Source organism: Cyclospora cayetanensis, unplaced genomic scaffold (assembly GCF_002999335.1).
Source record: "Cyclospora cayetanensis isolate NF1_C8 unplaced genomic scaffold, CcayRef3 CcayRef3_contig_1, whole genome shotgun sequence".
Classification (NCBI taxonomy): Eukaryota; Apicomplexa; class Conoidasida; order Eucoccidiorida; family Eimeriidae; genus Cyclospora; species Cyclospora cayetanensis.
Window position 1 is genome coordinate 749,571 of NW_020312036.1, and position 22,403 is coordinate 771,973.

Sequence of the window (22,403 nt, forward strand, 5' to 3'; positions counted from 1 at the left end):
CCTGCTCCGTGAACACCCGATTGCACTGCTTGAATCCTATTAGAGATGCTCTCAAGGACCAAGTTTGGGATTTTTAGGCTTTGCATGCTGGTCTCTAATGCAAAGGCCCTAATGGTGTCCGTGTGACTAGCAGGGAGTTTTTTGGGGAGCGGGCAGGCTACGATACGGAACATGATATGCATGAGAAGCGAACGTGCTAAGGACTTGCCGGGGTGAGGTGGAATGATGTCCTTCCTTGCTCTTGTATAGCCTATGTGGGAGTGGACAAACGTAGTCACTTGTATCATAACGAAAGAATAATCTTTCGGCCATAAACTGGTGAGCAACCCCACCTCCTGATACATATACCGCCCGACCAACTCCATACACTGGAATGCACATTGGTTTAGACATGGATTAATCAATTGCGCATGTGAGAGTACACAATCGAGCGCCTCAAATAAGAGTCTTGGTGTTGATGGATGCGCGCAGGAGCCTTCACCCAACAATGTTGGCATCTGAGGGTAGTCTTCTCCAAGCACCCCCTCCTCCTTTCTTCGCTTTTTGCGGGGCCGTCGTCAGAAGACCCCAAATCCTGGCCGCCGCAGATTCCTCCTTCAGCTCCACCAGGATTGGGACCCAATGCAAGATACCGGGTGTAAGTGCCGACCTTATTCAAGGACAGGTACTGCCAGCGCTTGGCAATTACAAAGACAGAGGCAAGGACTGCTGTGAGAGTGCAGACAGCCATGAGGTGCCTTAGATAGAAGCCATGACCTTGGATACTTCTGCCCCCCATAGGCGTATTTAGCTGTGTTGCTGCATGTTAAGATTCGTCTGCAGCGGGCAGAAAAAGTAAAGTAACTGAAGCTGTTGCAGCGCTTCCATTTTTGCGTCTGCTTCCCCGTTAAACGCCATTGAAGACGGAATTGCAGGAGCATAGAGGAGCGGGAAGGGGAAGAGACCATCCATGGGCGGTGATAAACGTGAACGCCGTTGACTTATGAGGTAGTTAGCCGTACACGGCGGGATGCGTGCCGGATGGTATCTTTACAGGCAAAATGTAGCTCCGACAATAGAGGTGGCATTTCTACACATGTGGACTTCCTTGAGAGGGCCAGAAGCAGCTACCTTTTGGCAACAGGGGACTGAGCCCAACCAAGTCGATGTGCAGGCGGCCGAGGAGTGCTTGTATTTACCTGTTTACAGCAAAGAAAATGGGGTGAGAGCCGAAGGACGGATGTCACACCAAAGGCTTTGGGTGGCACTTAAGCCACAGGTGGAGTTTTTTGCGGTGGGCACTGCACATCTAGTCCTGAAGGCAGCGACCTTCAGACCCGTACCATGCAACTAGCATCGTCTTTCAAGCATAAAACTATTACCATCGGTCCAATTTTTCCGTGGTTTTCATAGAATAGTATTTAGCCTATGGGACTTTGTTGTTTATAGTCTCTACGCAGTGATTTTGTTGATGCGCTCTTAGTTTGTGCTTTTTCTGGACTTGTCTATGCTGACCGGTGCATCAGTATGAGGGTACAGATGGCGATGGGACTTCCTCGGCTGAAGCATACAGCATCTCTGCTTGTAAGAAACTTTACCTCTTAGAACAGTGAACCTACAATGCGCCTACTCTATACGAAAGACCTCGAGTAACTGTAGAGACCGGCATCCCACAGGGAAGTTATATGTAACTCTCGCTTTCTCGGGCTCCGGAGCTGAACCCATGCGACACCAACACAGTCATAGCCTCTAAAGCTTCGAACAACACTTGCCAAGATTTACATCAAATCTTGAACTCAAATGAGTGTCTTTTAAGCAATAAAGGGAGAAGGACGCGGGTGATCACAGTGTTAACCACTGGGCCCTCAGTGTCGCTGGCCCAGCTACACTTAAGAGCTTGCACGAAAATCGGTACTATTAGCCCCCAAAATATCCAAGAACTGACTGATTGGCTTGGCCCCTCCCATTTTCTACGTGTCGCACGGCGGGAATCATAGCCCCACAATGTAATAGTGAACGGTTATCATCCGTGACCGTGGCAAATTAGTCAGAATGCTTAGCATAGTCCAAGCGTTCAGTAACTTTCAGTCTGTCTACTATTTCTTTTCATGCGGGAATGCTGTGGGGGAATAGCAAGTGGGCAGGAACTTTTTCGAATGCTGCTGTTTAATGTTCTAAATGAGAACCTTAGAATGAAAAAAAAGAATTGATACACTGACTAAGTTTTTCCTTCTCAAACTCCACCCGCTCCTTGCCGTTAACCCCTAAGGCTTTCCAGGTGAGGGGAGAGAGTACAGAAAAGCTGCAGGCTGCTGCATTCCCTGAGCATCCCAAGTATTTCCAGCCAGCTGCGCAAAGCACCTTAGCACACGGGCGTACACAGTGCATTCCTAAAAGGCAAAGCAAATTTTATTCTGATGGTTTGGAACGAAGAAACAGCCAAAATCATCAGGAACTGGTAACTTCCAGTAGCTATCCGAATTTCGAGGCCCGAAAACAAAAAAAATCAACAAGAAGTACTGAGATTCTGCCTAGTCCCAATAGTAGACCCAATCCAATATCTTCGCTGAATAACCACTATTAGCCAATGGCTCCAAGCCTTAAGTGTCGTCAAAGTGTCAACCAGGCTCGGATGCATCCTAATAGGCGCCGCAGCTCTACGACAGATAGCTCCTTGCTTCCTAGTTCATCCCATCACAAACCCTCGCATCCATTGACAGTCAGTACTTGGAATGCCACTGCCGACTAGTTTCAGCGCTCTCTTGAGGCTATTTTACATGATGGGATGGCAAGGATCTGTGCGGGCTGAGGGGGCACCGGTGGAGATCCCAAACACGATGACCCACTACGTCCCAAGTGACGCTTGCAAACCCTATATCAACAACGAATCTATCCAATTTCATGCAGAAAATGACAGCGCGATTAATCCAAAAACAGACTTGGGATCACTTTTGTTTCCACACTTTCACGCTAACTCGACTGGCTGCTGCACGCCTGGGCCTATCTCAACAGGCTTTCTTACTACAAAATCAGGGGCACAACCAAAAACGTGCAAATCAGCACTTAAGCGCTATGCAGCCATCAAAGGCTGCCGCTGCCTGCACTGCTGCGTGCCAGCCAAGTTGGAGATTCGTGGTCGAAGCAACGCTTTTGGCCCCGGTAATCAATTCCTGCCGCTTCAGCCACTAGTTGAGAATATCTGTAATGTTGCTCATTCCTCATCCCCGCTCACAATTCAGCTCTGTCTGTAAGCATAATTATGTTGATATAATGCTAAACTCAAAGAAAGGATGGGATAATATCCCTCCCCACAATTATTTTCGCCACACAAAATCTCTCAGAAAATGACATAGTTGAGCAGAGGCACTGCCCTTCTTCAGGGGATGAGGGAACTGACCCACTTTGAGCGTGTAGGACCTTTAGAGATTGGGAGCTAATGCCTAGTGTGCACTTTTAGCTGCGAAGAAAGAAACAGGAGGCGCAATCGTGGTGTCAGCGCACTACAATAGTATCACCCCCAGTAGATACTGCAGCTGCATGCCACGTAGAGGCTTTGCTATTCGTCGTTTCTCTCCACTGACACAGGCATCGGTAGCGCTGAGGTAACCAGGGCCCTCAGCGCCGGGCATGTGGGCGTGTGTAGAGACCCCTACGCCAATGTTTATTCTGCAGAAGCCACCTAAGAACCATCGCAAAACTCCCATAAATAGGCAAATAAAGCCTCTTCTTTTTATTGGCCGTTAACACGAATATTATTCAAAAGTACGCTAATGGCTAATCTCAACCTGCACACCTGCAAATCATACCCCAGCATCAAATGTAAGGACCGCAATACGAGAAACGAAATCGACACATCAAGCCTGCACACGCATGGGTGATGGACTTTTTGTGCACTTGTGCAAGCAGCACAAGCTAGCGACTATGGCTTATAGCTTTTTCTCACTGTCCCAGTGGATAAAAGTGCCGCGACATCACCAGGTTTCAAGCTGATAAATGCTGTACTCCTTGCTCATTCATCACCCGGGCCCATTGTTAAGCTCAATCTCGTGAATAAGCTTAGGTGGAAATTGGTATGGAAAAAATATGGCAGAATCTAAAGCAACTACTTTTTTACAATTACTATGATCACGGAAGCTACTTACTAGCTTGTATTGTAGAGAGCCGTGAACCTGCCCTAGTAGTCTTCCTGGTTGCGATCCGTACAACGTTGAAGGTCTACATGGTACTTAGTATCTCAATGTTAGTGCCTAGCCTGCACCTTCAACTGTGACAGAAGCGACCGTATGTGCAAAACTAGTATTATACTACGTCCTTGTCCACAGGTTCAACAAACAAACACATTTCATCCCTTGCTCCAGCTCTGTGGCGGCTTAAGAAGTCACTCAACTGTTCTCAGCACATATCTGCAGCCTTCGTGGATTCTCCAAGACTATCATCACGGATAAGGGTTTGAAGTTTGTTACTGCGTTCTGGCATGCCGTTATGGCTCGTCCGCACATTGAACACTATAGGACCACTGCGAATTAGTCGAAGGCAAATAAGTCGACAAAGCGCATCAACCTCACTGCACTGCAATATGTCTAGCTCTATGGGAGTGTAGGAGGAATGTAAACTCGTTTTTTCATAGTTTTGTCGATTTCCTGCTCTACATAGAGAAGCACCACCCGATCTGGAGCTTGACCCGGTGTTCCAGAGTCAGCGGTTACCCTTGGCAGCGGAGGTATTCAGGGAGTAGCTGTCTGGAGGACACGAATGAGTGAGCAAAGCCCAAAGGAGACAAGCGATGAATCACTATCCGTGATAGGCCGCGGCTATCTATGTAACGCGCGCGTGGAAACTTGATTTTAGTGGAAGAGCAGCTTCTACTATGTGCACCAGAAGGTGACCATATTGAGGAACTCGGTACGATGTGGCCAGGTCCTTCTGAGCCCCCTCAAGAGTCAATGCCCTTCATTCCTTATCAAGTTTTATAAAGCCAAAGGTACCTCAGAACTATCAGTAGTGGATCTCTCCGCTAGTCGTAAATTCGGCATATTCTCAGTCGTTGCGGCTCTGGGAAATCAGCCGTGTGTAAGCGGAGGATTCACAGGTAGGCAGGGGCTCTGGAACTCAGAAGCCTACTCATGAGGAACTCTTTTAACACTAAGAAATCTTTGAAATTTGGGGGGCAGTACAGGTTCCGATGCTTCCCTAAGATTCTGCTGACGCCTATTAGTACCCCAAGCAACCGTCCCTGCCACAGTATTCAGAAACACCAAAGGCAGGTCCTCCCCGCATGAAAGCACACGCTGATAGCTCAGGTCCCAGGCAGGTATATCTGGTGGACTAAACTGGGCACAAAGTCCCCTTTCACACCGAAAAAGGGCACTTTTCAGGGATGTCGTGTGCAGCTTTCACGGCAGGCGTAGGTAACCACGCATGTTCTCACTGTCGTAAAACAATGGCCGTCACCAGATATTCTGAACTCTTATGGGGTTGGCTTGGTGCACTGCATGCTGGGATACTGCTATATCGCCTCGTTCTGTTCTGATTACCATCGGCCTGTTGAGCACCTCAATTGGACCCCGCTGCAGTTACCCGTGAGGTCTGAAGTGCTCCCGCTGCTCAAAGTTCTTTGCGTATATGTCGCTCTTGAACATCAGAAGCGAAAACCTGTTAGTTCAAACCGCACGCCTTAAAAACGCTTCAAATTCTTCGGGACAAGCCCCAAAGTCTTCAGGCTCTTTGGGATTGCTTCGAGTGATGTCTAGCATTTCAAGGTTTCCATACTGAAGAAGGTGCATAGCCTTATCTTATGCAAATACACAATGCCCGAAAATTCAATATCTTGATTTAAGTCTCCTACCGTAGTAGGCTCTAATGGCTCAGCATCCCACGCAATGTGTTATTTTATATACACCCTTATGGTATTCCTACAATATAGTTTGGTGCTCAAACCTGTCATACCAAAATTTTTCATTTATGGTCTCGCTTGATAAGCACTGAGCCATGGTTTTAATACGAACGTGACACAAAGTTTCTCTATGTTTCCTAAAAGAACTCTTGCCTTCCCCTGCCTGCAGCCCTCAACGCTACCAACGAGAGGGAGAGGAGAGCTAGGTTGTGCATCGCTACACCCTACAAGCATCCCGGAAAAGTCGCAGCTAGTTGGAGACAACCTTTATCTCAGACGCACGACATTGCGTCATCTTGCGACAAGCTTTAGTATTGTGCAGTTAACAAGATGTACGAACAGCTATTGCAAAAAGTCAATTCTTCACCAGATGTACTTAAGATAATCGCTGCACTGAAAGTGCATAAGTGTAGCTAGGCCTGCTACATCTTGGCCCCTCTCTGCGTTGCGAAACTCACGCCCACTTGTTCTGTACCTGTCCGTGGAGACCAACCATGCATACCAGAGCCCCCAAATTTCCGCCTTAGTGCCACTTCCCATGCAGGCAAAGATGTGAAAAGCGTGACTGATAGACGCAAGAAGCGTATGATCCGCGAAGAGACACACAAGGTAGTTAAGACACAAACACTAGCCAGAAAGGAAAGAAGGACTGAATCAACGAACACAAGGCAGCGGTGACACAGTCCACTGTCATTGGCGAAGTAGAATATATCAGCTTCCTGCTAAGCAGAAAACATATGGTGAGTATAAATGTGAAGAGGATCAACTTACGCATTTGGCCAGCACTGCTTCTGTGCATCATAGAACCGCTACTGCATACCAGGACACCCTTTGCTTGCAGTTTAGTCGATTTCAACACTCGAACAGGCATAATCAGCAATGCAGAGACAGCATATTGAAGAAAGAGTGCGCATAAATCTGAGTGTAGACAGCATCCTGCAATAATGACTGGAATATTTTTCCAAGCAATACATCTAGCCGAAAGTTGTTATTTCCGGCAGAACATGCGCTGGGGAAGCGGGGTCACCAAGGAGCTTCTCGTCCATGGCAATCAGGATTGCCAAGCAAAGAAAAGCGCAAATTTCACCGCAGGCAACAAATCCTGCACCCGAAGCCCCTCTAAGCACTGAAGTTTGCTTGTTGTATCCCTTTTCACTTGAAACTTTTAACCTGGTATGTCATCGGCGCCCAGTGGTCCTAGCTTCCAACACCTTGACGAGGCGCTGTCGATTTCCCGCAAAACACAAGGGCCATTTGCATGCACGGCACTGTCCGCGAACTACCCTGAACTTTAGGACTACCTTAGGAGTGAACCACTGATAGTTTTACCGTACCTTTAACTAAGAGGAATCGATGGAACGAGAAAGAACATTGGCTTGTGAGGGAGCTAAGAGTAGCCCTAGCCACTTGGCTCAAGTTGCTTCATCCGATCACTGTCTGTTGCACAACAGAGAGCATAACGATCCACCTGAACCAGATTACATTGCTTCACGAGCACAGCCAATCGCTGCAGATCGCTAGCACGTGCTTGTAGCTCTTGAGCTTTGCGCATACATTCGCCTGCTGAAACCACCCAGTACTGTGGGTGCCTAGCACTACGGTTACATGGGCTCGTCAACGGAGATTTGCACTAAGGAAATAAAAGACAACTGGGCAACTTTAGGAAAAAAGCCCACAAATGAGTATGTAATAATCCTTGACGTTAGTTCGACATATTGCCGCATTCCTGCTGGGGCTCTGTGGGTGGCAACAAAACACACACAGAACTATGCCGGATAGTCAGTCTATCCGACTCAAGGGTTTCAGAACTCGGCTATTGTTTGTTTCAATCAGATGGGTGATTCTAAGATTAACTTTAGTATCAACCGTTGAGTGATCTTAACGCAGTGGCAGCTTGAAGTACCATCTAGCACCTCGGATGGTGAGCGCTTCAACCTTTGCGTAGACCAGGTATGACCGGGAAAACAGGTGGACAAGTGCACTGTTGGATCGTAATTTTAGTGCATGGAACAGAATCAAGCCAAGCAGTTAGTTTTGTTAAGCATGAAGCCGGAAACTCTTCCAAGGGCAGCGTTAGGTGCGATCTGCCTGCTCATCTGCCCCTAACTGGTTTGTGGCGGTCATATTATCGCCATTCTGTATGAGGCTCATAAAGGTATTTCATAACACAGTGACGAGCTTCGGATTCATTCCTGTAGCGTACTCCTGGAGAAGTCGTGAAAGGGCCCGAGATTATTTTGAAATAATTGAAGAACTTTTCGAGCTGTGATATTGCTGAAGCAAGGGAAAAAAAGTTCTTGCTTGTTTCAAACGACGTAGCTGTTGTCCTAGCCCTTAACCTCTGACAGTCCGAATAAAGCGTTTATTGCCATAGTTCCGGAAGCACAATTGAACTAATGAAAAACGAGCACTGTGTACCGACAGTTTGTTTCGCAACAGCTGAAGCGCACGCTATATGTGCTGTGGATGCTTTTGACCGTTTTGGCTCAGCATTGAGATGTCGTCCATGTATACAGCCATCCGGTTTTCCTTGACCAAATCGTACAAATTCATTTTTAACTTGCAGTTCAGTCAAGGCCTTAAAAACAGTAAAAGTCATGGTGGTATGCTCAAGCTTTGCGCGTGCGATTATGGAGTGCACTTTTATGCCTGTCAGAAGGGTGATTGGGGATTCATAAGAGTGTGTGTGAAGAAATATGTCAACCTGGTTGTTGGTCCGCCCCAGTACTCAACTTGAGACAGCAAGAACTTCTGCCTCACACTTATCTTCTTCACGAGCTTTTAGATAGAGCGCATGCACTATCTTTGGTCATTTTCCGGTATCAAGACCGGGTTGTGCCGACCGTTGCCTGCCGATTGCTGAAGTCTTGCCTTTGCCCAACAGACCGTCTACCGGTCGCTCAATCTGCTTACAAATTATGCATCTCTACCAGCCATGGAGCAGTCGCCTTCACTAATGGCCACCGACGACCCGTTAGGTGTTGGCCCACGGCATACGTGCATGGCCAGAGGGCTTTTTACCATCCTGTTGCTCCCCAAAATCAAAATCTTGAATTACCAACTAACTTTGCTGACACCATACCACAGTTGTGATGACTTTTCGCTGCATCATCAGCCACTGGATGAACGGAAAACAGATTTATCGAACGACTTGGTCAAATAAGCTGTAACGGCCCAGCGAAGTTCCCCGTAAGGAGACAAATACCTCCAGACATTACAAAAACATGATACCAAGTAAGTGACTCTTGTCTAAAAGAACTCCCGCCTTGCACTCAGAAGCAAAAGTTCTCGGCGTAAGAGAAGAGGAACAAACAGGGTACAGAGACAGCTGATGGAGGTGTAGCTACATTCTGGAAGCACTCGGAACATTCGCAGCTAGTACCACATACCAACTCGCGCACAATACACAACATTGAGCCGTATTTTATCAAGCTAACAGTACTCTGCAATAAATGAAATATACTAGCAAACAAACCAAATAGTCAATTCTTGACCAATCGGTAAATGAATATAATTAGTGTAGCAAAACATATTTTAGTGTAGCTCAGCTCGCTACCTACCTTGCCGCCGTGAGCTAGCTTTACTCTAGAGGAAATGCCACGAACGAACTATCAAGCCAAAAAACACTTATTCATGACCTCTTAATTCAATTTAACTAGTGTGTTAGAAATTCATCAAGGGTAGCTTAGCCTGCTGCAGATCATGTCCCGCAGGTACTAAAGGGACTTACTTTCCCCTTTCTTCTTTTCCACGGCACACTACCTCTGCTTCATCTCTAGCTGCGTCCATACTTCGCTATTTAGTGCAGCAGTATTATTTCCTGAAGCTCCTTCCCTTGCAAAAGTTCCAGCCGAATGCCCTCGAACTTAAATGAGGGAAACACCATTTAGAGGGCAGACTTCTGGTACAAATAGCTGGCCGTTTTGCGTACCGAGAAATGCGCACAAATATTTTTGACCTCCTCGATTGGTTTGCAGGGTGCATATGCAGAGACATTATAGGAGCGTTTTTCAGATCTTCTGGGGCCCCACACGATACAGGGGCCCAGCGGGTCGCGGTTACCACGCTGTGATACGAGCTCCGGAAGTCTGTTTAGGGAGACTTCACTAAAAAAATTTTCTTCACGCTGTTGCTTCATCATGGAGAAATTGCAGAGCATTTTGTTTTACGGTGTCCCCCAAAGAATTATTTGAAATGTGCCTAAACGGTGAACTGGACGGAGTAAGAGAGAAACAGTAAGCAAAACAGAGATCAGGACGGAAATTTAGGAAGAGGGGCATCAAGGAAAGTCGAACTACGAGTCAATGGAAGGAGAGAAACACATTTAAAGGGAGGCACAGCATGGGCGCGCAGCGAGGGCCCCGTACCCAGTGATGGTCGGCTCCACTACAGACCCCCCTTTGCTTGTTCCAGAGGCCATGCTTCATGCTTAAGGGACCAGACACTCCTAAAAGGCGGAGCCGCCCCCCTGTGTTTTTAAAATGGGGATTAGGGGCATCCCAAAAGTGGAGGCCCTCAAACGGAGCAGCGGAGCTTCAGCAATGGGAGCAGGCAAGAAGACGCGTTTTAGCTCATGGGCAACGTTTCCAGGCGCTACCGAAGCAGCCAGAAGAAAAGAAACAACTGGAGCAGCGTCTGAGGCGTGCTTGAGCCCTTCTACTTCCACCTCCTCAACAGCTCCTGCATCGACTCCTCTCTTTCTCGGCCACTGCGATAGCGGAATGATCAGCGACTCAGAATCCACACACTCAAGCGCCCATCTGTACCATTTACCTGCTGTCTCGGATTCCAATGGTGCTCCTACCGCGGATTATGCTGCTAGCAACAGTACCAAAGACGAAGGAAGGGATCGGCGTACACTGTGGGCCCCTGATAGTTGGCGGGTGAGGTCTCCAACCATATAGCGACTTCCTCGTACACGAAACATTGTGCATAATATAAAGCTGATGCCTTCTAGGAGTCCCATGTGATGTCTATGTGGCCTTCTAGGCGTTTACCGTATTGCACAGTCTTTCCAGATTGCAGCCACAAGGAAAATTGCGATGGTAGTTGGTATGGCTGTCATTCTCCGCCCTGATTTTTTGGTTGTTTGGTATTCTGTTTTTCCGACTTCAGAGTCTACCCGCAGCTCAAGACCCCTTTGCGTCACTGCCAGCTTCAGCGGTCACCGGGGTGTGCAGACAGCTGCGTTTACTGCCGCCCCTCATTTCCACCAACGAGGTGAAATCACTTCTCTCCGCTCTCTCGAAGGCACAGAATGGAGAGGCCTTTCTGCTTCAGGGAGGCCCCTGTGCCGAGCAATTCCGTGGCTGCAGAGAAGAGATACTTCGCGATACTGCCGGACTCCTCTTGCATGTGGGGGCGGTAATGGAGGCCCAGCTTAAACTGCCCGTATGCATTGTTGGCCGCATTGCAGGACAGTATGGGAAACCTCGGTACGTCCAGATGCTTCAGAGTTCCTGCGTGAACTTTGGATAAAAGCGTGGGGAAATTACATGTTAGCGTAGCCAGCAACATGTTTCTTTGTGCTTTTTCCCGCAGCCAAGATATATCTCTCTGCTGTGTTTTGCTGTATTGCTAACATTTTTTTGATTCATACTTCTCATGCAGGACAAATAGCATGGAAAAGCGAGGAGACCAGGCGGTGCCGACCTACAGAGGAGACGCTGTAAATGGAGAATGCCCCAGCGAAAGGGTCTGTTTTTTTGCCTTTATCTCTGCCTATCTCCTTCTGCGTTGGTGTTGCTTTTTCACGTTGAGCACCTTGGTTTTATTGGCATCTTTTTGAATATCTTAATGACTTTCCATGTTTGCGTGCTGCAGACTCCGAACGCAGACCGCATGCTCTCCGGTAGGGTCAACGAAAGGTGTATGCATATGTATATTTCTCTATGCGCGTCATAACTTTTTTGCGCTCTTACTTCTGCCTTGCCTTAGTCTATATATAGGCCGCTTGTAAGCCCCCTAGGTGCGGATTATCGACTCTTTCAGGTTTGTCATCATTCTCGCTTTCAGTGTCTCTGCTTTTGCCGTCTCTGCTTCTGCCCCATCTACTACTTAGTGCCCTCTCTTCCTTTTAGCTTGCACTTTTACTGTATTTTCCCAGCACGGTGATGCAGCGGCTTTTGCCGCTGTGCTTCCTCTTTTCTCACCCCATTGCCAGCTTGTTGGTGTCTTCGTACTCTCACCTTCTTCCCTGCCTCTCGCCCTCGGCATGGCTGGCTTTTCTGCGCACGCAACTATTGAATAGCAGCTCTTCAGATTTCAGTAGCCTATTGATGCCTGAACTCATACTCATGGGTTGAAGTTAGACGAAGATACAGTATCCATGAAGGAGGTCGAGCGAGAGAGCGAGCCAATGGGTAGAACAATGTATGTGTTGCTATGCGTAGCGTACTTTCATTCGGCCGCCACCCTCAACTTCCTCAGACATTTGATCGCAGGTGCGCTGACATACTTGTTTTGTGGGGGCCGGAATGGGGTGGGGAAGATTAATTTGCAAAGGAAAGGGACAGCTACATAGACAAAAAGCACGCATCCGCAGCTGCTAGGAAGGCAGAAGGAGTCAGAAGACAGAGAAATAAAGCGGATTTTCCTAGATTTTTCTCTGTCGGTATTTCTGAAGCGGAAGGAAACTGGCATTCGTCTTTATGGACTCCAAGGTCCACGCTCAATCAGCACAGACGGTGAGATCTCTGATGGGTATCTTGAACCTCTCTGTGTGCCCTTGTGTGGTTGCCATTGTGCCTCCCTCCGTTCTTCTCTCGCTGCTTCATTCAGTTTCCATTCATGTGCCAGTATGTATGTCATGCCGTTTAGCTATTTTGCCTGTGCACCTGCTTTTTTCGGCCAATCAACTAGATGGTGCTGATGCGCGTCAGTGTTTTTGTATTCAAGTGTTTTGCTATCCTTTAGGTGCCCTCTCTCTACACGCAAGCACTATATGTTTCTGTGTAATTTGGCGTCTGATTCTTCACAACAGTCTTGATCCCTGTCTCCGGTTTGACCGTGCTTTTAATTGCTTTCCTTTGCCGACACCCAGTTGAATCTGACGAATCGCATGGTTCTCCCCTTCATGCTCCTCTGTGGCTTTCCCAAGGTATTATGTGGCGACGGGATGAGAACATCCTGTGCATACTTTGGCCTTCCTTCCAGCATGCGAGAATCCAAAGAGAAACTAGGATAGCAACGCCTAAATCCCAGTGAAGGGGACAGGGTTTGTTTTTTGAACCCGGAACATAAAATATCTCTGTCGTTTTGTTTGTGCATGCACCACAGGGAACATCTTTGCCGGGTCTTCGAGGCCTGTAGAAAGCGGGCTCAGACACACAGCAGCGCAGATTTGGTGCCTCACGTGCAGAAAAAGCCATCCGGTACAGAGGAAACGAACAGGCGGGCACCGGATCCTCAGACACGCGAAAATTATCCAGTTGAAACTCACAATGACAGAGGAACAGGGGAAGGAGTCAGAGATGTAAAACTACAGATCAGACGGACGGGAGAGGCAGCAGAAGACAGGGATACTACGGGAGTACCCTTGCCGATGGACGCAGCGGTGAGACCTTACAGCCCTTATGGCCTTGTCTGTGCTGCTCTGTCTTGCTCTGCTCCACACGCAGCTTTGTGTTTATGTGACTTGTGCACGGCTGCAGCCACGAATATACACGTCGCATGAGGCAATCTTGCTTCCATATGAAGAGGCCCTTGCCAGACCTGTCCCCAACTCTTCGTCTGTACGTTTTCCACCCTTCCCGCACCTGAGTTCCTTACTGTACTAAAAGGGAGCTTCCCTGTGTCTTTATGGTCCACTTTCTCAAGTTTTGACGCTTAATTCAAGTTGCTCGTACGTACAGACGCTGGCAACGAGTGCTCATTTTCTCTGGATTGGAGACAGGACACGCCAACTCGAGTTTGCTCATGTGGAGTTCTGCCGGTAAGGAATTTCCTGGGGCATACCGGGATGCACGACCTGTATGCGACTCACTTGACAGTCAGAAGCCAACAGTGGCCTTTCTGTATCCAAGTTTTGTGTAGGCGGTGCTTCTCTCAGTAGTTTTTATCAGCCTATATAGGGTTTCCTTCTTACCCCTGCAGGGGCTTAATGAACCCCATAGGCATCAAGGTGGGCCCTACTACAAAGCCTGCGGAGCTGGTATTCCTCTGTGAGCGCCTCAACCCCCACAATCAGCCAGGAAAAGTGTCTTTGATTACTAGGTAAGATTTTAAGTCTTTATATATATTTCTTGTCCCAGTGCAGCATCTGGTACAATCTCCATACTGTGCTGTAGTGTGCAGGGGTTCAGGCACTTATGCTATTTGGGTTGTACTTGCGTCTCATCCAGTAATTTCGGAATTCGCTATTCTATTGTCGATTTCAAATGTCGTTGCCAATTAATTGCCTGGTAAAACTACAGCTGTGTGTCTGCCTCTCAATAGACTGGGTGTTGAAAACGTGAGGAGGTGTTTGCCGGATCTGGTGGATGCGGTACATGAGGTACGTTTTTTAGGATAACATCGCTGCATGCGTCTCTTTGTATGGCTTACCCTTGTTCCCGAATCTCGAAAGACGTTCTGTTTTGTTATACCAGTGTTGCTGTGTGTCCTTTCGCCGTTTTCCTTTGGTTTTCATGCACAAAATGACGTGCCTGCCTCGGTGTATTGTTTGCTTGGTGCCTCGCACACCGGGAGTCAACTGTGCACTGCTGGCTGGACACCAACGAAATTAATAATGAAGCGACCTGCACTTTTACGTGTAATGAGTTGTTCCATTGAGTTTTGCACTCCAGTTCACCAAAAGGAAGGCTTGTCATTGTTCAAAGTTGATAGCCCTTATCCGTGTGTGGCACCATTTACTTGCTTTGTGGCTTCCTGCAGGCTGCAGTACCCGTGTTGTGGGTGTGTGACCCAATGCATGGCAACACACGCGTTAGCTCCCAGGGAGAGAAGCAGAGACAATTCCAAGATGTAATGGCCGAAATTCAATTAGTGGCCGCCGTCCTCGCCGAAAAGGGTGACAGACTTGGGGGTCTACATCTAGAACTCACTGGTAAGCAACGCAAGGCCGTATGTCCCAACCACGTGCGTTTGCCGCCTTAATACATGTATGCATACGTAATAGCATCTTGATATTGATGTGGCATTCCCAGGGGAAGACGTTTTAGAGTGCTTGGGGGGTCCTATCAGCCCAGATTGTCCCCCTCTCACCCCGCCCGTGTGCGACCCCCGACTCAACTACCACCAGTCTCTTGAGATTGCCTTTTCTATCGGCAACCTCATTGGGGCTTCCAATCGACGCGCAGAAATTGACCCTTAATAGGTGATGCCTGGAAAGAGGGCACCAGAGGATCCAATTCTCCGGTTTGCGCTAGAAAGTAGGGCGGAGAGAAGCTAGTCGAGATGCCTACGACAGCTGGGTAACCAACCAGCCAAGAGGCTGTTCAGTCAATGTTTCTGGTGAACCAGAGATATTTGTGCATTTAGACGTAATCCAAGCTATCTAACTGACCAGCTAGCTCGTGCCAAGTTCAATGAAAAGTTGGCTGGATACACTACAAGTATCAAACTGCAAGCGGTTAGGGGTCAGTGGTTTTCCGAAATCCAAAGAGAGTGAACTCTAATATTCCAAACCCTCATACCTGTAGATGTTCCTATCGCAACCCTTTGCTTATCGCTAGCAGACCTCTACCTGCGAAACTTTTCGCTGCAACAGTAGTCGAAAGTTTTACGGAACCCCATGGACCCCCTCAAGTGCATCAAGTTGCCATTAAAAAATTAGTCTCTTGTCTAGTCTTTAATTGTCTCCATCTGATTCTTCAGAGCCGCTGGAGATTTGCTGTAGGAAAACGCAACACAAATAGCAGCCGACTTTTAGCAATTTGTCTGCTGAACTCGCTGGTCAGAGAGCGGCGGTGGGTTACACTTCCATATACTCCAGCAGATGCCCTTAACAGGCAATGGCACCATCCACAAGCCAAGCATAACGGCTTCAGATACATCGAACGGGAGAGTTCACGATGATACGCCTCAAATTTAACAAAGCAAAACAGCATATTGAAATGGAGCAAGAGGAAGCAAGGAAAAAAGAAATAGCGATTGGGTCGAGCGGCTGGGTCGGGAATTTGGCCAGTGTATGAATGAGATGAAGCGAGACGATTAAAGATTATATGGGTAAGGGAAAACCAAGATATTGTACATAGAGATGGACATGCGAGAGCTGTGAATGTTGTAGACAGCAAACGAATGCCCACCGCAATAAGATTGTCGCAGACTTTGTGCTTCAGCATGAGCTTCGCGAGTGTCGCTGTTTTGAAGTCATCAACGCCGCCTAACTCCGTGAAGCCCACTACTGAGTGCACGGCCACCCCGTCGATAAAAAATACCAGCGTAGGCAGCGAACGGATCTGCAGCTTGGTGCTAAAGAACGGCGCCTTCTCTGCGTTCATCCTAACCGACCCACGAAACAGAAACCCACAGCCGTAAATGGAAAGCTGTGCTGCGGTGTCAATGAACAAAGCTCCAAATCCCACACCCCATGCTTTGTCTTTTGCGCCAATTCCTAAATCCCCCGTTCTAGCCACAAAGTTTATCGTTAAGTTCCTGCACGTTTAGCTGCAAACTCGACATTTCAATGTGATACAAGGGCTAATAGAGAGGCCTAGAAGCTCTCACTTGAAGATTCGGGTCTCGGGGTGGGCCTTGGCGAGGATCTCCAAATGCTTATCCATGATGCGGCATCGCTCAAACCGGGGGCTGTAGAAGTGGCAGACCTGAATCACATAACACACGTGAGCATATTCGTTCATCTATTATCTCTTTAGCTTAATGATTTACGGTCGATTTTATTTCCTCAACCCCCTTCAGGGCACCTCTGCTTCAGATCGAAGGTTCACGTGCGTTCAGGATTTAAGGCTTACTGCTCTAGGCGCAGGTGTCACGACCCCTAGGAATTCCGTTTCCGGTATATCTGAGTACTCCCCATGTCCCTTTTCTCTCAGTGAGGTCTGTCGCTGTCTTGCGAGCTGCGACATTACGAGAAGACAGCTGGCAAAAAGATCATGGACTTTAAGAGACGCACTTGTCAGGCCCCTCAGAGTGAGCCAAAAGCGTCCAGCCTAGGCCTAGGAGGGACAGACTATGTGGCAGAGGACACGAACTTGCCTTCAGCTGCTGCATTCTCTTTTCCCTCCAGTGAGAGAGATCGTCAAATCCCTCACCGTCCGGTTCCTCCTCATCTGCAACACAAATAGATGCACAAGAGCCTTAGCACTGCACTTGCTTGCTTGTTACGCAGGTGCATATTAATGCCGTTCTTCTGAACCCACAAATTCAATGTGCTCGGTGAAAGGTGGCAGATATTGCATAGATACAGTGGTGTTATCATCGAGTGTAGATGTAACCCGTTTTTGTCAGGGATTCCAGGAAGCAAGCAACAGAGAACTCTCACCTTTTTCTTGATTTTGTGACCCTGCTGATCCGTTCTTTTGAGGGTCGTGCACACGGTGCAACTGTTGCTGCTTTAAAGCAGAAAACTTGTCTTTAGCTGCCTTCTCCTGCGAAAGCAGCGAACAAGCCTCACTAAGGTTGCTGTGATGCAGCAGCACCAACAAGTATAGTACAATGAACTGGAGAAGCACTCCCTACTTATACATAAACTAAACGGTGAGACCTTGAGTCCTGTGAAACCCACACCCATAAACAGAGCTGGGAGTCACGGGGCATACCAAAACTATATTCGTGGCGATTTGTGTGAGCTTGTCTGAAGTCTCCATTCTTGCGAGGCCAAAAAATCGTGCTGGAGGGTTTTTGCTATGGAGCAACGCACACCACGCTATAGACCCCCTGAGGGAGGCTGGGACACGTTCGTCCGAGCGTAGCGGAAGCCGACGGGAGTAAGGGGCTTGATTAAAGAGTAAAAGAAGACAGATAAAAGAGGTGGAATCCGTGACTAGTGTTCATGGACGCTGAAAGGAAAATGTAGACATGGATCTACACCTCGAACAATTCAGCAACATCATGAAGGGGAAACGGGGTGGGTTAATACACACTCTCTATGCTGATCTGCGGCGTAAATGCATTTTCTCTGTATTTAAGTGCTTGGGAAAACAACACACCTTCGCAGTGTTGCAGTACAGCTGCAGGCACTCCCGGAATGAGGGCGTGCCACAGGGCTGTAGTACAGCGACCCTGATTGCCGAGCCGATGTGCGTGAGGCTTCAATAGAGTTCGAGAACTGTTTGTGGCAAACAACCTGCTCTACTGTTTTTTTGACTTCTTGTACTTGAATAGCTCACCACTACCGCGGTGATAGGAGTAAAATTTGGTAAATAACTACTGCGCCTGTTCCCTGGGGCCCTTGAAACCAGTGTGGCGGGAGGCGCCGACCCTAGACAATCTTAAAAAAACATCTTCACAGGGATCGTATTAAGACGCGTACGTAGCGTTCTGCGTATAGAAAGGAGAAAATAAGTCTGCCTTTTCTCGCCGAAGACATCCCAAGTGTCCACGAACACTAAATCTGGTGTGCAGTAACGATTGCTACAAACGTTTTCCCGCGCGACAGCTAAGATGCAGCGACGGAGCAGCTGCTTAAGCCGCAACAGAAGGCGTAAGCAATTCAATGTAGGTATAGTGTAAAGGGTCCATTGCACAGCAAAGGCACTCGGAACTACAAAAAATGGCGAGCTCATGACACCCAAAGACTTTGCTGTTCCGACCTCAGGCCGCTGACTCTTCAAGCAGTGTTTCGGTTCCACCGCAGTAGACGTGATCTGGTGGCAAGAGAAAAGCCCTCACACCACCGTGGACTCCCTGCCTTTCCCTGTGGCAGTTGCGGGTCCACACCGCGCAGGCACTCTCTAGAATTGGGGAAACTTGCCTCCCCCGCTGCTACTGCTGCTGCTTGCTCTGATTGCTGAAAACAATCTGCATTGTCGCCCCCATCTCTGCTGAATAACAAGTCGTGATACTGCTGCAGCTCTTGCTGACACACCGTAGACATTGTTTCTGCACACACAGTGTCTGTGGACTTCCCAGGATTTCCCGAGCAAAAAGAGTCCCCAGAATAATTTTCTCTGGCTGTCACTTCGATAGCATCTGGATGTAGCTCCGTAAAAGCTCTTTCCGGAGGTCGATCTAGGGTCCGGCTACTTGAGGCTGCCCGGAGGGCACTCTTGAAGGACCCCGCTGCCGCTCCTTTACTGTCAAAAGGGAGGGCAGCGCCTGCTTTGGGGGCTGCCTTGTTAGCCATCCGCCACGCTGGAAGCTGGGAAGTGTCCTTCCTGAACCTCTTTCTGTCTCCCTTAAGATTCGTTTGGAGAACACATACAGGCCGAAGGCATCTAAGTACTTTGGTTGTGCTCGATTCAGCTCCGCAGGTAGATAAATCACCTTGCTGCTGTTGTTGCTTCCTCAGCCAACCCGAAGCCGCCGCTTTCGATGCTTTTTGTGCTACGGCCGCTGACGCCACTGCAGGCACCGCTAGTGCTGGAAGACAAGGACAATCCTGCTGATCCGGTTGCTGTGGGGTCACCTCGAACATGGGTGTTTGGCGTACACGATCGTCCTTTTGTTGCTGCACCTGGTGCTGCGGTTGCAGCACAGGAGCAACAGGTGCAGAAGTCGCTCCGCGGGTGTCACTGGTATTATCTTTGCTTCTTACAGGCTGTGAGGCTAGTTCTATTGCTTCACAAATCGCAGCGAATCGGGCCACAGCTGAGGCCTTTTGACGCTGGGTTCCCCTGGGCCTTTCTGTCTCCTGCCCCCTTAGGTCCACCTTCGAAACCACGCAGCCTAAAGCCCCCCCAGAAGCCTCGTGCGTGCCCCTTTCTTCCGCTGAAGCTTTCAACGGGCTTAGGGTCTGGAATGACTCGCTCTTGTCGGGATAGAAACAAGGATCTGCCGCACAGCCCTTTGCCAATGGTTGTGGAAGTCCAGATGGTTCTGCACCAAGAGTCGAAGGGCGCGACCCTCCAGCACTAGATAATGCGCATGAAGCAGCTTCAAAATCTCCTGATGGCTGCTGGGTTTCTTCTTCCCGAAGAACCTGCAGTGGCTGCTCATACTGCAACTGTTGCCACGATAAATGGGCTACGACCTCTTGCTGTAGATTCTGCAGCTGGATGTCCTTTGAGGCGAAGAGAGCATCTGGCGTGAACACAGAGCCACTGATCACAGAGATCGCTACTTGCCGCTCCCGCGCGAGCAGCAACCGCACCCCTCCTATAAGAAGTGCCCTCTGCCTGTCCTTCTGGTGGTGCTCTGATTGGATCTGTTGGAACTGCACTTTTTGTTGTGGCGGTAGGTTTTGTTGCTGCTGATGAAGCGCAGCAGCAACTATCTGCAGCACCAACAGTAGTGCCTTCTTCCTTGGCTCATCCAATATATCCTCTCCAGGCCCCAAAAAGATGCAGCATGCCCTGCAGAGGGGGGGCCCCCAGGGAGGACCCCCCAGAAAGGGGCTTAGTGCTGCTGCAACCGCTGTAGCTGCAGTGGCTACATCTGACTGCACAGGCAGCTGTGTTGTCTTCGAATGGGAGGCAAGACTGAGGGCTTCCTCTGCAACCTTGTCAAGGGTGCCGTGGAGCCCGACCAGACAGAGGGAAAATCCTCCCCCGCCCCTGCAGCATCAGCAACACCAGCAGGACGTCTAGAAGAACTGACAGTAAAAGATCAGAAGAGCAGAGGTCTCAAAATCACAAACAATAGCATTTGCGCTAAGAGGATGAGCACCGTTAGCAGTGCAAGAAGGCAACAAACGCACCAAAAGAGCTGTGCAAGCCGCCTGTGCGCAGCAGTACTCAGCGAGAGGGCCAGGCATCCCGCAAAGAGCTGCCCCCTTATTCTTTCTGTTGGGTCCTTCACGTATGCACACAAAGAGGCTGGAACACAAGAACTGGCAGGAGATATCCGCCTCAGCGCAGCCACTAAGCATTCGTGAGGCGGTTGGTGTGAATACTCTTCGCCCTGTACACAGCACTCGCTGCCGCTGTCACCAGTAGCAGATGCGGCAGCGAGGTGCAATACGAGGAACCGCCAGTCCGTCTCTGCGTCTTTAATTAGCAAGAAATCATTGGTAGAGCCTTCTAGGAGTCCTCCGTCCGAGGGAAGCCTCTGCGCAGCCGAGTCCTTTAGGAGACGGCACACATGCTCTGCTTTAGCCTGGGAGATCCTAGCGGCTAAGTACACCCCTCGGCTGCTGCCACTCTTTTCGCTGTCGCCTCCTTTTAAAAGTATATCTATGACAGCGGAAAGCTGCACCAGGGGCTTGTTGCAGAGGACGCATAGAAGCAGAGGCAAAGAAGGTGCAGGCGACGAAGAAGACAAAAGGAGGCAGCAGCAGGACGAATGGAATCGGGGGGCCACAAGATACAGGCCTGCATAGAAAAGCAGACACGGAAATCAGAGAGAGGAGGCATAGAGGAACAACACAGCCACCACAGCACGCGCCACAGACAGCAGGAGTAGCAAAAGCAGTGACGCGCTCACCCGCTTTATGGCAGGCCCGCACACACTTCAAAAGCTTCCCTCTTCCTGCTTCTTCCTGGTGCTGCACATGACTTTCTTCCTCTACTCGCAGCTTAGGTGTGACGTCTGGGTTTCTGTCCAAGCAGAGGGAGGTGGGCGAGAAGGAAACAAGTAATGAGAGCGCAGGGTCACCTGCTAGCTCAAGAAGGTCTCCCGGGAAAACCTCTGCATACCCCGTATGTAGCAGCCAGGCTGCCTGCTGCTGCTGCTGTCGTTGCTCTATCTCCAAATCCTGATGATGCATCAGCAGCTTGTGCTGCTGCTGCTGCTGCCGTTGTTGCTGTTCCTTCAGAACGGTCCCAAACAACACGCCATTAATCAACGTTCCGTTAGGCGAGGCATTTCGGACAAAAAATCGACCAGCCCTTCTTGAAGGAAACCTCAGAAGCTCTATGTGCTTTTCGGATGCCACAGGGACCCCTGCAGATCTGCTGTCTCCCGCTTCAGACGAACTTTTCCCGTCGAACAACTCCGTAGGTAGCAGTGTGTCCCTTAGGGAGGGAGGCAAAACTCGCAAGAACAAGTGCTTTCTGCTGCATGTGGGAGAAACAAGCCGCACTGCGCAGTCAGACCCACGCCCCACCGCAAAAGCGGAGTCTTCTAGAGGTCCCCATGAAGAGCAACCACTAGGGGAGACCCCTGGGAGGGACCCCACACAAGCACAAGTGAATGACGCGCAACAGTTCGGGAGGGAGAGGCCGCAAGAGGCGCACGGATGTGGCAAGTGCGCTGGAGGGAGGGGAGGGACTGCCCAGACGTCGCCAGTTGCGAGGTGAATGAGTCGCCAACTCATGAGGCCTAGGAGCCCTTTGATCCTAAACCCTACGCTTCAGACGCTCAGCCATACTTCTATGTCTGGAATGCTTCATAATGTGGTCCCAAACTACTGATAGATAGCAAAAAAATCTAATGCATTCCCCTGGATTTCTAAAAGGACCTTGAAGGAACAGAACTAGGCCCTCTACGAAACACACATGGGGGTACTCGCCGGTGGTAGTCGCCTTATTTC

General features: G+C 49.2%; 4 protein-coding genes across 4 annotated transcripts; 2 read left to right on the plus strand and 2 right to left on the minus strand.

Annotated features, from left to right (window-relative positions):
* The first annotated feature begins 10,353 nt into the window (after positions 1-10,353).
* LOC113147199 (phospho-2-dehydro-3-deoxyheptonate aldolase 1, chloroplastic-like) lies at positions 10,354-11,776 on the plus strand. The gene is made up of 4 exons (XM_026336948.1): positions 10,354-10,755; positions 10,988-11,307; positions 11,483-11,567; positions 11,696-11,776. Exons 1-4 carry the CDS (start codon positions 10,354-10,356, stop codon positions 11,774-11,776), a joined length of 888 nt encoding a protein of 295 aa, XP_026192733.1.
* A 746-nt stretch (positions 11,777-12,522) lies between these two features.
* Positions 12,523-15,185, plus strand: LOC34618529 (phospho-2-dehydro-3-deoxyheptonate aldolase). The gene is made up of 8 exons (XM_026336958.1): positions 12,523-12,558; positions 13,028-13,074; positions 13,184-13,503; positions 13,691-13,805; positions 13,967-14,086; positions 14,309-14,366; positions 14,747-14,918; positions 15,034-15,185. Exons 1-8 carry the CDS (start codon positions 12,523-12,525, stop codon positions 15,183-15,185), a joined length of 1,020 nt encoding a protein of 339 aa, XP_026192743.1.
* A 477-nt stretch (positions 15,186-15,662) lies between these two features.
* LOC34618530 (phosducin-like protein 3) lies at positions 15,663-17,640 on the minus strand. Its single transcript, XM_026336970.1, has 6 exons — positions 17,593-17,640; positions 17,316-17,421; positions 17,030-17,103; positions 16,541-16,638; positions 16,120-16,315; positions 15,663-15,704 (listed from the first exon to the last, which is right to left on the minus strand). The coding sequence occupies exons 1-6, from the start codon at positions 17,638-17,640 to the stop codon at positions 15,663-15,665; spliced, it is 564 nt and encodes a 187-aa protein (XP_026192755.1).
* A 444-nt stretch (positions 17,641-18,084) lies between these two features.
* LOC34618532 lies at positions 18,085-22,187 on the minus strand. Its single transcript, XM_026336979.1, has 5 exons — positions 21,356-22,187; positions 20,681-21,243; positions 19,530-20,432; positions 18,677-19,388; positions 18,085-18,254 (listed from the first exon to the last, which is right to left on the minus strand). The coding sequence occupies exons 1-5, from the start codon at positions 22,185-22,187 to the stop codon at positions 18,085-18,087; spliced, it is 3,180 nt and encodes a 1,059-aa protein (XP_026192764.1).
* Between the last annotated feature and the right edge of the window lie 216 nt (positions 22,188-22,403).